General features: G+C 47.0%; 1 protein-coding gene across 2 annotated transcripts in view; it reads right to left on the bottom strand.

Moving 5' to 3' along the window:
* The window catches only part of MYBPC2 (myosin binding protein C2), a 71,180-nt gene that overhangs the window by 11,916 nt on the left and 42,958 nt on the right, over positions 1-16,306 (bottom strand). For both annotated transcript variants that reach the window (XM_088655023.1, XM_035134682.3), the window contains exons 16-24: positions 15,157-15,186; positions 14,637-14,776; positions 11,386-11,545; positions 11,176-11,280; positions 9,173-9,361; positions 8,362-8,496; positions 6,966-7,133; positions 3,187-3,275; positions 1,723-1,918 (exon numbers count right to left, since the gene is read on the bottom strand). In XM_088655023.1, the coding sequence (XP_088511149.1) occupies positions 1,723-1,918; positions 3,187-3,275; positions 6,966-7,133; positions 8,362-8,496; positions 9,173-9,361; positions 11,176-11,280; positions 11,386-11,545; positions 14,637-14,776; positions 15,157-15,186 (1,212 nt within the window). The remainder of the gene's footprint in view (positions 1-1,722; positions 1,919-3,186; positions 3,276-6,965; positions 7,134-8,361; positions 8,497-9,172; positions 9,362-11,175; positions 11,281-11,385; positions 11,546-14,636; positions 14,777-15,156; positions 15,187-16,306) is intronic.

Consider the following 16,306-nt stretch of genomic DNA (forward strand, 5'->3'; position numbering starts at 1 on the left):
GACCGACTCTGGGGTTGCGGCGCTCATCTCGCATTATTGGCCGAGGGAGCCGGCGTACAGCTTCCAGGTCTTGTGGCCAGCATGACAAAGCCGCTTCTGGCGAACCAGAGCAGCACACGGAAACGCCGTTTACCTTCCCGCTGTAGCGGTTCCTATTTATCTACTTGCACTTTGACATGCTTTCAAACTGCTAGGTTGGCAGGAGCTGGGACCGAGCAACGGGAGCTCACCCCGTCGCAGGGATTCGAACCGCCGACCTTCTGGTCAGCAAGCCCTAGGCTCTGTGGTTTAACCCACAGCGCCACCTGCGTAAACAAGATTAAATACAACATTAAAATTGAAATGTCGCCTCATCAGAAAAAGGAAAAAGGGGGAGGGGATCAAGTTCATTACAGGCCAAAGGCCAGGCAGAACAACTCTGTCTTACAGGCCCTGCAGAAAGAAATCAAATCCCGCAGGGCCCTGGTCTCATGAGACAGAGCGTTCCACCAGGCCAATGTTGAAAAGGCCCTGGCTGTAGTTGAGGCTAATCTGACTTCCTTAGGGCCTTAAAGCACATGGCTTTCCCCTGAAGAATCCTGGCACCTTTTAACAAACCACAGTCCCCAGGAGGTGTTGAAGTCATGGGCTTTACTTCTGCGGTGTGTGCACACTCAGCTACTGCCTTCCCTTTGAATGTCTGTACAACACATAGAAAACGTTAGGCCCTTTGTAAGAGTTTCTTCTTCTCCCTCTCCGACTACCTGCGCGAAGGCAAGAGTGGACCTCACCAAAGACAAAATTAAGATTCTCTGTTACAAGATTCGTGCATTGAGTTGGGTGGGGTGTTGAACTAGACCAGTGGTTCCCAAGTAGCCAAGCGCCCCTTGTTTTCCAAAAGCCAAACCGTGGACCCCTTACTTTTGAAAATTTTGATATCTCTATGATATCATTAGACCTTTAAAGTCCTAAACGGCCTCAGCCCAGTATACCTGAAGGAGCATCTCCACCCCCATCGTTCAGCCCAGACACTGAGGTCCAGCTCCGAGGGCCTTCTGGCGGTTCCCTCCCTGCGAGAAGTGAGGTTACAGGGAACCGGGCAGAGTGCCTTCTCAGTAGTTGCGCCCGCCCTGTGGAACGCCCTCCCATCAGATGTCAAGGAAATTAACAACTATCTGACTTTTAGAAGACATCCGAAGGCAGCCCTGTTTAGGAAAGCTTTTAATGTTTGATGTTTTATCACTTTTTAAATTATTCTTAATATTCTGTTGGGAGCAGCCCAGAGTGGCTGGGGAAGCCCAGCCAGATGGGCAGTGTATAAATAAAGAAATAAAGAATAGTAGTAGTAGTAGTAGTAGTAGTAGTAGTAGTAGTAGTTGTTGTTGTTTTATGGTAGTTTTTGTTACGTGAATGGTGCCACGGACCCCCTGGATGGGTTACGCAGGCGCTCTGGGGTCTGTGGCCCAACAATTTGGGTACCACTGAAATAGACGCCGGTTGATTGACAGAACTAGATGACCGCCAATGTCCTTTTGGCTCTAAAATCACATGATTCTAAGAGAACTCAAGACAACACACACACACACACACACACACACACACACCCACACACCCCTCTACACAGTCTCCCCCATATTCACCTGCCCCAGCTGCACCCCCCAAAACATGGTTAGCTTTTTTTAAAAAAAATGTAAATTTGCTGTTGCAATGATGAAATCTCAAAGGAAGGCCGGTCCTCCTTACCAACAACCCGGATCTTGATGATGGCCTTGTCTTCCATGTTTTCAATCTTAACCGAGAGTTCGTAGAAGCCCGAGTGGTGCCGTTGAGCTTTGCGTATGAAAAGGATGGTGTCCAAGTCGGTGGTGCGGATGTTGATCTCTTTGGGGTCCAGAGGCTTCCCATCCTTTGACCAGGTGACTACAGGGCGGGGTTTACCCTGGAGATGATCAAAGGCTTGGCATTACCACAGAGGCCTTCATTCTAGTGGCATCCCTTCCACCCACCCTGCCCCACTTCTCCCCACATTTTGCTCCAGAGCTGGAAGCTTTTCCCAGCTGAGTTCCTGGTTGGTGCATGAATAGTTTTATGCAGGCATAGGCAAACTCGGCCCTCCAGATGTTTTGGGACTACAACACCCCTCACCCCTAGCTAACAGGACCAGTGGTCAGGGATGTTGGGAGTTGTAGTCTCAAAACATCTGGAGGGCCGAGTTTGCCTATGCCTGGTTTGATGTGTCTAAAAATCAATAAATAAAAGGAAGTTCTGTTTGTCCATAGGGGGAGGAAATTCAAAACCCACAGCTGGGAAACCTTTTACAGTTGTACCTTGGAAGTCGAACGGAATCCGTTCTGGAAGTCCGTTCGACTTCCAAAATGCTCGGAAACCAAAGTGCGGTTTCTGATTGGCTGCAGGAAGCTCCTGCAGCCAATCGGAAGCCACAGAAGCTCCGCTGGACGTTCTGGTTCCGAAGGACGTTTGCAAACCGGAACACCCCCCTCCCAGGTTTGCGGCGTTTGGGAGGCAAAACGTCCGAGTACCAAGGCGTTCAGGATCCAAGGTACGGCTGTATTAGGAGTGCCAATCAAAACATCACCTAAAAAATGAGTGACTTTCGGACTTCTCCTGCACTCTTCATCAAGGAAAGACCCCCCCCCCCCAAACATGAGGAAAACAAACTGGCAGGATGTTGTAGGCATACATTCTACATTTGGGCTTGGCCCCGAATTGGAGACTGCAGAGGGAAGTGGAGTCTGCAAACACTGCAGTTGGATGGTTACTCCTAGGATGCTGGGATGAGGAGGCTCTGGCTGTTTTCTGAAAACAAAGTTTTCCAGTTGCTCGGGGCAACCTTCTTTTGGTAGGAAGGTTGCAGGCTAATGGGGCTGGCGTTTCCTCAATGGGAGATATCATGGTCGGGAAGTATTTGGAGAGAGCTTTCACAGGTTAGCCATCAAAGCTCAGAGAAGAGTTTTGACAAGCCCAGAAACAGCACTGAGAGGAAGGGCGGACAGAAAGACTGCGTAGGTAAGTTATTGTTTGTTTGTTTGTTTGTTTGTTTACTTAAAATTGTGATAGGAACATGAAGCATGATGCAGAGCCTGAATGAGGAAGGTGCTTCAAGTGAAGCTTCAAACGTCCCTCAACGTTCTTCTGGGGGGAACGTGAATTCCACGGTGGGCGGGATCCCCAAAGCCAGCTGCTCACCTGGAATGGGATCACCAAGTTGATCTGTTCTCCAACTCTCCTGATGTACGTCGTCCGGAGATGGCGAGGAAGGCGGATCTTGGGCTGCTCTGTAAGGCGAGAGAGAAAGCAAGTGGATCGGCTTGTGAAAAAATGGAGGGTCCCCACAGGTAAGCCGGGGTGGAATAAGAGGGAGGGAAGAATGGGAGTTGTAGGCACTTAGTCTACCGACAAAGGCACTTAGTTTGCCGACAAAGGTCCGTATAGTTAAAGCTATGGTTTTCCCAGTAGTGATGTATGGAAGTGAGAGCTGGACCATAAAGAAGGCTGATCGCCGAAGAATTGATGCTTTTGAATTCTGGTGCTGGAGGAGACTCTTGAGAGTCCCATGGACTGCAAGAAGGTCAAACCTCTCCATTCTGAAGGAAATCAGCCCTGAGTGCTCCCTGGAAGGACAGATCGTGAAGCTGAGGCTCCAATACTTTGGCCACCTCATGAGAAGAGAAGAATCCTTGGAAAAGACCCTGATGTTGGGAAAGATGGAGGGCACTAAGAGAAGGGGACGACAGAGGACGAGGTGGTTGGACAGTGTTCTCGAAGCTACGAACATGAGTTTGACCAAACTGCGGGAGGCAGTGCAAGACAGGAGTGCCTGGCGTGCTCTGGTCCATGGGGTCACGAAGAGTCGGACACGACTAAACGACTAAACAACAACAAGTCTATTGTTGTTGTTATTATTATTATTATTATTATTATTATTATTATTATTATTATTAATTATTATTTATAACCCCACCCATCTGACCAGCATACTCCTGGCACCGACTTAATAATAATAATAATAATAATAATAATAATAATAATAATAATACATTTTATTTATACCCCGCCCTCCCCAGTCAAAACCGGGCTCAGGGCGGCTCACACCAATAAAATTACAATAAAACATAAAAAGCAATTAATTAAAATACAGATTAAAATACAGTTTTAAAATTTAAAATGCAGCCTGATTTTAAGTAGTCCATAAATCCAAGCCATGAGGGAGGAAAACACAGGGGTCAGGCTGAGTCCAACCTAAAGGCCAGGCGGAACAGCTCTGTCTTGCAGGCCCTGTGGAAAGATGACAAATCCCGCAGGGCCCTGGTCTCCTGTGAAAGAGCGTTCCACCAAGTTGGGGCCAATACTGAAAAGGCCCTGGCCCTAGTAGAGGCCAATCTAGCCACCTTATGGCTCGGGATCTCCAGAGTATTGTTGTTTGTGGACCTTAAGGTCCTCCGCGGGGCATACCAGGTCCCGTCGGTACGAGGGTCCCAAGCCGCATAGGGCTTTAAAGGTCAAAACCTTTAGGAGGAGGACTAAGTGTAGAAGCCAAGGAAGAGGTCCTGGTCCCAATTACACACCTCTACTCATTCCAAATCAATGTGGGGGTTTAAATTATAAGCCCACCAATGTCAGACAAATATAGTTCCCCCCACAGAGATGCAGGGGCAAAATATCACCTCTTATTTGCATCATAGCCTTATCGCTTCAGCAGCAGCTGCTTTCAAAGAGAAAATAAGGAGTGGGCTGAAATCAGGAGGTGCAAGGGCCCCGATCCATATCGGGGCCACAGTGTGGGTAAAGTCCCTCTCCCACCACTTCCACCAGGGGTCCTGATCTGGATTGTACACCCCCCCCACACACACACACCAGCAATTTCTATTTAAAAACCACTTGCGCAGCTGCTGATGGCGTGAATGGTGTAATGGGGGTCGTTTATATATTTAAAACGTTTGTACGGCTGCTGATGGCATGAATGGTGTGTGGTGTCTCTCTTCGGAGAGACCAGAAACTTCTCAGCCTTTAGCCTTAGGGGGCTAATAAATTAGAGGCTAGATTGGAAAGCAGGTTCTTTGGTTAATGGCAGAGCATGGGTAAGGAAAGACAAACGAACCTCATGGGGCAGGAAATTCCACGCTCTGGAGGTGACCACAGAAAAGGTCCTGTTGTGTGGCCTTACTTACCACACCTCATAAGTTGCAAGGGTTGCATATAGAAATATGTTCCTAATTCAAGAACCTCAGAGGACAGGCAAGTTCATGTGGGAGGAGGTAATCCTTTGCCAACTGAATTCCTAATCCATTTAGGGCTATAAGGAGCACGTAAAGGGCTTTAATGGTAAACAGAGACATTACTAAGTACAGTGGAACCTCGGTTTATGAACACCTCGGTTTCCGAATTTTCGGTTTACGAACGCCGCGGACCCATCTGGAACGGATTAATTCACTTTCCATTACTTTCAACGGGAAAGTTCCCTTCAGTTTATGAACGCTTCAGTTTATGAACAGACTTCCGGAACCAATTACACCCATGCTTCGGGTTAAGTATGCTTCAGGTTGAGTACTCCGCGGACCCATCTGGAATGGATTAATCCACTTTCCATTACTTTCAATGGGAAAGTTCGCTTCAGTTTATGAACGCTTCAGTTTATAAACAGACTTCCGGAACCAATTGTATTCACACACCGAGGTACCAGTGTATATAAAGGACATGCACAAGCTCATGACTCAAATTTGCATAAAATTTGCATAAGATAGCAGGTGGTTGGGATCCAAACTTCCCAAAGCCAATTTAGGCACACCTTGGGTTGGATCTAGATTAATGTGTCGTACTCAGAGCAGACCTACTGAAACAAATGGGATGAGTTTATGACAACTAAGTTCAGTCTGACTGATTTCAGTGGGTATATCTCGTGTATAACCTCCCACCCCCCACTTACCTGGGAGTAAGCCCTGTTGAATTCAATAGGACTTACTTCTCATCAGGCCTGGTTAGGATTTTGCTGTAAGTCTACACTCAACTCCTTCAGTGTTTTTAAGTTTATAATTTGGCAATGTCTTTTAACATTCCAGCCTTAAATCCATTTCTCCCTATTTCTGCAGCAATTTGCGGTTTTTAAACCCTCGTGAAAATTCTTCAGCGTTTCAGTTTGAATTTCTCCTAACAAACACATTTACATGTACACTTTTTCTGCGAGCCATTTCTCCTGATTCTTGTATACCAGGCACATCCAACAGGTAGATCGTGATCTACCAGTAGATCACTGGACGTCTGTGGTAGATCACTGGTAGATCACTGGCTCCCCCCAAAGCAGCTCAACAACTTTAGCTCCCCCCCAAAAAAGCTCACATTTTCGCCCTGAATCCCCCCCCCAAAACAGGGCTTTCCTCCTCCCTAAAAAGCTTGACACCTTCGACCTGAACCCCCCAAAACAGGGCTTTCCTTCATAGAAAAAGTTCAACAACCTTGACCTGAACCCCAAAAAAGGGGGTAGATCACTGCCAGTTTTTAACTCTGTGAGTAGATCGCCGTCTCTTGGGAGTTGGCCACCCCTGTTGTATACTATTTTCATGGCTATAATAACTTTCACGCACACTTCCACCTAATATGTGCCTTTTGTAAACTGTGGTAGGAGAATCGCATTGCAAAATATGGCTAAGTACGAATTTCGAAGGACAGCTGTGCATCAGTTCTTCTTTGGTTTCGGAAACTGCAAATTTGATAGATCCACCTCTAAATGCCAACGGAATCAAGTTTCCCCCCTCCTCCTAATTCCTAGCGACTAGGAGCAACAAGCACATCTAGCCCATGGACATCATCTCCGTCTGGCTCTCCAAGAACCTTTGGAGGAGTGAAACTGGAAGCTCTTGTATGTTCTGCCTCGGCAGGCTCCCTTTACAAGGCAGCAAGGCCCAGGAGACCGGGTAAGGACATTGAGGGAGCTCAAGGGTTCACAGCTCAAGAAATACAACTTGACTCACGGACGATCTCTCGGATAGTGACCGCCGACGCAAGGGTGGCTGGTAAACTCTTGCCAGCGATGTTGACTGCAATGACCCGGAACAAAAGCTTCTCCCCTGTAGGAAGTCCCTTAGCTTTGTAGCCACAGCGTTCGACCAGCTCTGTGTTGGTAGGTACCCATTCGTCGGCTGGGGGCAGAGAACACAAGGTTAGAGGGTAAAGGGTGTTGGATGACAGGAGCAAGCCAGCAATAAATCACACTGTGTAAGTTGGAGTTAACTCTTTATTAGGAAAAAACAACAACCAGCATGTGCACAGGAGTGCCAGTCCTAATAAGCCCAGCAACTCATCTCTGGTAGGTCTTGCCTACATGAAGCAGTTGCTGAGATTGAAGGTCCTTGCCTCCCCACAGCTCCCTAAGTCCCCTTCTTTCCAGGGTTTCCCCCAAGCAATCTGAGACTACACCTATGTAAAGCTAAGTTATCCGTCGCTCTTTTCATGCCTCTCCTGGTTCTGGGAGACAAGTGGGGAGGGGATATCGTAACAGCAGGAGGGGAAGACACCCATGCCTCTTCACCATCAGAGTCATCTTGGCCTCCCTCCTCTCCTGCCTCTGATTTTGGAATTCTCTCTGCTACAGACTTTGCCAATTCATTGAGCCCTGTTGCCTCTTCAGCTTCTGACACCTCCTCCACCCAGTCTTCTCCCTCTGACCACTCATCATCATCCCACCACCAACCCCCAGGCTCTAAGTCCTTTTCCACTGCTGAACAGCTCTTCCTGACATTTAGTTGGAATCTCCTTTCTTGTAACTTGAAGCCATTGATTCGGGCCCTACCGTCCAGAGTAAGAGAAAACAAGCCCGGTCCATCTTCCATGTGACCGCCCTTTAGACACCTGAAGATGGCTACCATATCTTTGGAATCTAAGGAAAATCTTAGGGAGCTGGGTATGTTTAGCCTGGAGAAGAGAAGGTTAAGGGGTGATATGATAGCCATGTTCAAATATATAAAAGGATGTCATATAGAAGAGGGTGAAAGGTTGTTTTCTGCTGCTCCAGAGAAGCGGACACGGAGCAATGGATTCAAACTACTAGAAAGAAGATTCCACCTAAACATTAGGAAGAACTTCCTGACAGTAAGAGCTGTTCGACAGTGGAATTTGCTGCCAAGAAGTGTGGTGGAGTCTCCTTCTTTGGAGGTCTTTAAGCAGAGGCTTGACAGCCATATGTCAAGAATGCTTTGATGGTGTTTCCTGCTTGGCAGGGGGTTGGACTGGATGGCCCTTGTGGTCTCTTCCAACTCTATGATTCTATGATCTCCTCTCAGTCTTCTCTTATCCAGGCCAAACATAACCCAACTCCCTCAACCATTCCTCAATAGGCTCGGTTTCCAGACCCTTGACCCCGATACTCACTTCCTTCCTTGCAGTACTCAATGAGGTAGCCATCAATGCCCCCTGCACCAATACGGTCTGGAGCACGCCACTTCAAAGTGGCGGTGGTGTCTGTTACATCCTCCAGGGTGAGGTGGAGTGGCTCACTAGTGGGGGCTGAAGGGGAGGGAAGCAGAAGAGCAATTACACATATGCACAAACACCATAGCTGTCCAGTTCTCCCTTTTTTAAGGGAAATTCCCTTATGCTGAATAGGCTTCCTCGCGAGAAAAGGGAAAACTTGATAATAATAATAATAATAATAATATATTATTATTATTATTATTATTATTATTATTATTATTATTATTATTATATACCCCGCCCATCTGGCTGGGTTTCCCCAGCCACTCTGGGCGGCTTCCAACGGGGGGGGGGGACACAGTGATCTATTAAACATTAAAAGCCTCCCTAAACAGGATTAACAAGACCCACAAAGTGGTGGAGGGAAGTCCAGGAGATTCCTCGGAATCTTGTTTTTATGTTATACAGTATGTTGGATATGTGATTGCAAAACTTTGATTTGAAAACCAAATAAACAACTTTATATATAAAAAGAAAGAAAGTGAAGGAAGACACCCAGGGGTGCAGCGATAAAATTGCTAGCACACTTGCAAAGCTAAGCAGGGCCCAGAATGATTACACTCACCTAAAGTAGGAATAAGGGATTATTTGGCTTTTATCCCGCATTCTTTGCCACTGCTCCATAGCCTCCGCATTTCATACTCTTGTCTCTTTCCACCTCTTGATCAATAGCGCCCTCCCCCCACCCATACACACAAAAATCACTCACCAATAGGCATGAAAGGTTTGGTATTCAGGCTGGGCTGAGAGACTCCGATTGCGTTGACGGCAAAGACACGCATCTCATACAGCACCCCCTCAATCATCTTGGTGGACTCATAGGTTGTCTCGGTGAAAACGTCGAAATTCAGCTTCATCCAACGCATGCTTCCTTTCTTCTTGCGCTCCATCAGGTACCCTGAGACAGAAAGGGGGGGGAATGAGGTCAACGGGAGGAGATACCAGCTCCCCAGAGATTGCCCACAGAATGGAAGATGGCAGGATCTCCAAGGACGTGCTCTATGGGGAGCTGCCTTCAGGCACCAGGCACCAGGCCAACTCTTGAGTTACAAAGGTGTCTGCAAACATGAAGGCTGGCAACATCCACCCCACCACTCTTGAGGGTGACTACAGTGTCTGGAGATAGGCAGCCAGGTTGGGCATCCACAGCTGTGACCAGAGGAGGAATGACCGCTGGGAGGAGCACGGAGAGAAGACACGCCATGGCGCATCTACAGCAGCACAACCGGACGCCTTTATCTGCCCCAGCCGCAACAAAACATGTCTCTCCCATATCAATCTCTACAGCAGACGCTGCAACCTTCCAACAGTTTGACTTCACCACCGAAGATGCACTCCTCCATCGTCTCCCTGCCAACAACAACTGTCCCCACAGACAAGGGATCCCCAGTGATCCCAGCTATGCCATCTCAGGTGCATTCGCAGGTAAGATTCAGAAGAACTTTATGCTACTGAGAAGAGCTACACAAGGCGATGGAGTTGTGAAATCGACTGAGCCAATTTCTCTCCCAAGGGGGGAAAGAACCCAAACCAAAAATGGAAATGCTTTTGAATAGGCACGTGCAAGAGTGATTGATGGAGGAGGACACATACCCATTAAAAAAAATGATTTTGAAAAGAATGGACATGTTCTTGTAATCTGTGATGGGCATTAGGGTGATTACTTTTCCTTTTCTTCTTTCTCAAAAATTATTTCCTGTAGCACAAATGGATGAACTTTTGCCTATTAATGACTAAAATGAGGTATATTCCATTGAAATATTTAAAAAGGTTACGCACAAACCGTTTTAATTTTTTTTGTATGCCGTTTTACCATTTCATAAAATTGTATTAACAATTCTATATATACAGTGGTACCTCTACTTACAAATAACTCTACAGTACTTACGAATTTTTCTACTTACAAATGGAGCTCAGTCCGCCATCTTGGATGCGGTTTAGATAGGATTTTTTCTACTTATGAATTTTTAGATAGGGTTGCTTCGACTTACGAATTTTTTCTCCCAATGCATCCCTATGGGATTCGACTTACAAATTTTTTCGACTTACAAATGTGTGTTCGGAACGCATTAAATTCGTAAGTAGAGGTACCACGGTATTTCGTATCAAATTTGAACACCACATTCCACAATGGGGAGTGTTCTTAGCAACATAGGGTATACAAATGTCACACCTGCGCAAGGTAAAAGCCCCTTTCGGGGACCTCAAAACTCAGCCAGCAGACCCTGCCGGGCATGCTGGGAAAAGAACCTACAGGAGAGGTAGCAAAAGATTGTCCTCTAGCGGCGTCTATACTGTTACTGCAGCTAAAAAAAGCTTCCTTGTGTGTTTGATGACCCTATATAATGTTGTATATACTGTATGTGACTCTAAAGCTTGGGTTCAATTTTATATCTGCTCACAGGGACTTCAAAAATGGTCAAAAACTGATAAATAATTTTTTTAAAATCATTTTGTACGTGAGGTTTTTTTAATCAAATCTCTTTGAAAGATTTTATCTAATATTTAGTGAAAGCTCATCAAATTATGATATAGGGAAATGAGGTTGTAAAAAAAGTCATCACCCTAATGGGCATCCATCTGAATAAGAGGGATATGCACATATCCTGAACTGGGCATGTGAAGGGCATAATTTTATTATTATTATTATTGCCACAGTATCATAGTAATATGCACAATTTGTGCGCCACCCTATACTCGCAGGTCTCTTACCTGTCACAGGCATGCCGCCATCATATTTGGGCACATCCCAGACCAAAATGGCCCAGTCCTCTCCCACCGAAGTGATGCGCACGGATTCCGGAGGATCAGGGACGTCTGCCAAAGACATGGAGCAATGGGAGTAAGATGGGAGCAGTGGAACAGCAGGCTAGCCAGGACTAAAAGACCTGCCCCGCAATTGCAGCCAGCCAGGATACTCACCCACCACCTTGATATTGAGGGTCGCTATGTCCTCCCCCACCGGATTGGTCACCTTGATGGTGTAGCTCCCTTCGTCTGAGCGCTCGGCACTCTCAATCACGAAACTGCTCAGCTCATTCCTCTCCTCGATACGGACCCGGCCCTCCTTCTCCGCAAAGACCTGAGGAGTATGGGAGAGCGAGCAAAGATGAGCCAAGCGGAGAAGTACGCATAACCTCCCATGAAAATAGGGACATCCTAAATAATAATAATAATAATAATAATAATAATAATAATAATAATAATATTTTTGACAATAAATTTTATTAATTTTCAATAATCCAGTGGTAGCCTTATTATAACAATGCCAGGTTACAATGCAATTATTAATCCCAATCATTCAGATGCCAAATTATATAATTTAGGTGGCCTCCCGCGAGCCAGAATTGATGGTTTGATCATTTAATTTGTTTCTGCGTTCCAAGATCTTATTCCTCTCAATTCCATTCCATTCAAAATAACCACCCCTTATATAACAACTGCAATATGAACGACATCCATTCGTCTTGACACATTAAACGATTTATAAACTTATAGGTGAAGCGATAGCCTTATTCCTCCTGGGTGTGACAATAATTCTGTCTATAGTGTTCCTTCCTGTCCTTGTAAAAAGGTAGGTCTATCTTTTTCCAGCCGATACTTCCATCATGCCTTGGGTGGAGCTAATATCAATAATAATAATAATAATAATAATAATAATAATAATACCCCCACCCATCTGACTAGGTTGCCCCAGCCTCGCTGAGCGGCTTCCAATTTATAGAAAAACAGAATAAAACAGTGGAGGTTGTGCACTCTCCTTCCTTGGAGGTTTTTAAGCATAGACTTTAGTTGAGATTCCTGTAACGCAGGGGGTTGGGCTAGTGGGTCCCTTCCAACTTCACAATTCTATGATTAAACATTTAAAAAACAGGACTGATTTCAGATTTCTTCTAAAGATTGTATAGTCACTTAACTCCTTGGCTCGGTGGATCCATACCCTGGCCTACAACATTTCTCCAACAAAAATAGAGATGTCCTAAGGAAAAGCAGGCCACTCTGGGAGCATGGGCGTAGCCGACGTGGGGGCAGGGGAGCAGCTGTTCCCCCCATCAAATAAAACAATAGAACTAACTGACCAATCACGTGGGTTCTGCCCCCCCCCCAGCAGAAGTCCTGCCCCCCCATAACAAAAGTCCTAGCTACACCCACGTCTGGGATCAAATCAGAAATGGGGACGGCTTCTGTAAATCCGGGACTGTCCCTGGAAAATAGGGACACCTGGAAGGTCTGTGTAAGCTGCACCGTGCAGAGTCGATACAGTGGTACCTTGGTTTACAACCATAATCCGTTGTAACCCAAGGCGCACTTTCGCCAATCAGTCCTGGTTTAAACGTGGAAACTAAAGCAAAAGGATTTCACTGAGAACTAAGGCTGCAATCCTAACTACGTCTACCCAGAAGTAAGTTCCACTGAATAGGGTGTGCAGTTCCACATAATTTAGTGAGTCACGGTGGTTAGAATTGTGCTGTTAGTGCAACTAGAAAGGCACTAAGACGCAGTGGTCTGGCTGCTCCTTAAAAAGGCCACCCTAGATCCAATGGTATGTAATTACCTATAACAAACCTAGTTGGTCTCTAAGGTGCTACTGGAAGGATTTTTTTATTTTGTTTTGACTTCGTCAGACCAACACGGCTACCTACCTGTAACTAGATTTTTTGGGTAGGGGTTAAAATGTTCTTCTAAGTGTTCTTGCCCGACAGCCACAGATGACTTCTGCTTTGGTGTTGTTTAAACCAGAGGTTCCCAAACTGAGCAATATTGTCCCCTACAGGGCAGTGGGATCACCTAGTGGGGTGTTAAGGGGCAAGGGGGCACCAGAGGTGTAAAAGACTTCGAAAAGCTGATATCACTGGATGGAGTCCATCATTTTTGCTGAACGAATTGCGCTATATCGTTTTATCTGGATTTTAAATAAATGTGCTATTAATCGTTACCATTTTGAATCTCATTGTATTGTTATCTTGGGTTGTTCAAACCACTATTCCGAAGATTTTTTATATAGAGAGAGTAGGGGGCACTGGGGATGAGTATATGAAACCAAGGGGGCAGGAACCCCACAAAAGTTTGGAAGAGGGGCAGTGGGGAAACATCACAGAACAACTAATGGCGTAGAACACTGTGCGGACACAGGACAGTCCAGTTTCAATCCGCCACTAATTCATTAGGATTGTGTCAGTGTTGTTGCTGGCATCCATCTGCCTTGGGAGGCAATGAAGGAGTACCCCTTTGAGGGTGAAGTCAAAGTGTTGGAAGGTTGCCTCAATGACATGCTATAGAATACCTGCTTAAAAAGTAAGAAGTAAGTGTGCAAGTAGGACTGGACAAGTTCTTTTGCGACCAGCTTAAGAGATTTTAGAGCACCATCTAATATGCAGGCTGAAACCCTACCTGCCCACAGACTGTCGCACCAGAGTGGTGCATGCTCTAGTTATCTCCCGCTTGGAGTACTGCGATGCGCTCTACGTGGGGCTACCTTTGAAGGTGACTCAGAAACGACAACTAATCCAGAATGCGGCAGCTAGACGGGTGACTGGGAGTGGCCACCGAGACCACATAACACCCGTCCTGAAAGACCTACGTTGGCCCCCAGGATGTTTCCAAGCACAATTCAAAGTGTTGGTGCTGACCTTTAAAGCCCAAGCGGCCTCGGCCCTGTATACCAGAAGGACAGGCAGGCATGAGGAGAGGGGACGTTGTTCCAGCAAGCAAGTATACCTGAAGGAGCGTCTCCAAGCCCATTGTTCAGCCTGGACACTGAGCTCCAGCTCCAAGGCCCTTTCTGGTGGTTCCCTCACTGTGAGAAGTGAGGTTACAGGGAACCAGGCAGAGGGCCTTCTCAGTAGTGGCACCCAGCTTATGGAACACCGTCCCATCTGATGTCAAGGAAATAAACAACTATCTGACTTTTAGAAGACATCTGAAGGCAGCCCTGTTTAGGGAAGTTTTTAATGCTTGATGTTTTATCCTGTTTTTAATATTCTGTTGGGAGATGCCCAGAGTGGCTGGGGAAACCCAACCAGATGGGTGGGGTACAAAAAAATAAATTATTATTATTATCATCATTATTATTATCATTATTATTATTACACGGTTCAGGTTTTCCAACCCTGGAGCTGAGGCACTGAGCACAGAATTCACGACATGCTCCCTCCTGCCCCAGCCATGCCTACCTCAGTACCCCTCAGCCAGGTGGCCACAGGTGCTGGTTCCCCAGTGATGGACACGTCCAAGCGCAGCTTGTTCCCGGCAACCACCACAAGGGTGTTTTCATTAGTCTTTCCGGAACAATCCAAGTGGATCTTGGGGGGCTCTGGAGAAACCAGAAACGACTCGAGGGGGGGGGGAAATGGTAGACAACCTCTTTTCCACACCACCACATTTAATACCTTAAATTAAGACCCACATTTTCCCCACAGCACAGCTATTCACTGCCTGCTGCCCCACAAGGCCGCAAACAATTGGAAGTTGCCTTTGATGGGTTTTACTTCTTCATTTTCCCCCCATTCCCTCCCTCATTTGTTTCTGAAAAATTGGGAAAATCAGGAAAACATAGTTGGGTTTTTTTTCCTGTGCCCCCCACCCCCGGGCCTTCACATCTCTACTCTCTCTTTCTTAACGGATATTGGAAAAACCCTCCGGCTTTCATACCCACTCACCCTCAAAGGATGGCAGGGCCCACCCAGGACTCACCTTGCTTGGGGACATATTCAATCTTGATTTCTAGAATGGGAAGAGAACAAATGGGGAAAGTGAGGAACAGCCGTAAGTACCTCTGGTCAGTGTGGGATGTTGCAATACCTGCTTCCTCCCTCCCACATTATTTTAGAATTGAAGAGCAGTGGGATTCCACACCTTGTCCCTATGAGAAATGGGGACATCAAACAAACGCTGTCATGGTGCTGTCAGCGGCTCCCGGATGGTTGCCCAGGAAAGTATAAAGACAAGGAAAAGTTTCTTACCGTCCTTTTTTATTTCAATCTTTACAGACAGAGGCTATAGAACGCAGCCTCAGGGGCGGAAGAAGGGGGCGGTCCTCCCCGGATTTCATCACTGAGGGGAGTGACATTCGGCGCGCCGCCCACCCGCAACTCCCAAGCCTAGCCCAAGCAGTCCGGGGAAGGGGCAGAACTGCACCGCCTTGCCCAGCGGCCTTGCTCCCTCCCCCTCGTTTTGACAGCTCAGGGGAGGCTTGGGAGCATAGCTGCCAAGTCTCCCGTATTCCCCGGGAAATCCCTGTTTTTCCAGCTGTTCCTAGCTGAAAAAACGGATTTTTTTGTTTTTTCCCAGTTTATTCTGGTGCGGCGGCCATTTTGGAACTGGGCGGAGCATGCTCAGAAGCGACTTTTGATGCTGCTCTGCCCAGTTCCAAAATGGCTGCAGTGCGACTTCTGGCGCAGCGGCCATTTTGGAACTGGGCAAAGCAGCATCAAAAGTCACTTCTGAGCATGCTCCGCCCAGTTCCAAAATGGCGACAGCGCTACTTCCGGTCTGCTACTTCCGGTCCAGTCCCTTATTTCTCAGGCCGGAACTTGGCAGATATGCCGCCCACCTGCAACTCCCAAGCCTACCCCAAGCAGTCTGGGGAAGGGGCAGAGCTGCACTGCCTTGCCCAACAGCCTTGCCCCCTCCCCCTCGTTTTGACAGCTTTGGGGAGGCTTGGGAGTCATGGGTGGGCGGCACGCCACTGACCCCCACTCCCGGGCTGCTTCCTAGGGAGGGGGAAGCCTCCCCAAAGCTGTCAAAAGTAAGAGGGAAGGGAGGAAGCCTGCTGGCAAAACAGCGCAACTCCCTACCCCCCCCCCCCAGGAAGCAGCCTGCCATGGGTGACTCACTCCACCCC

This window comes from Zootoca vivipara, chromosome 12 (assembly GCF_965207765.1).
Source record: "Zootoca vivipara chromosome 12, rZooViv2.hap1.1, whole genome shotgun sequence".
NCBI lineage: Eukaryota > Metazoa > Chordata > Lepidosauria > Squamata > Lacertidae > Zootoca > Zootoca vivipara.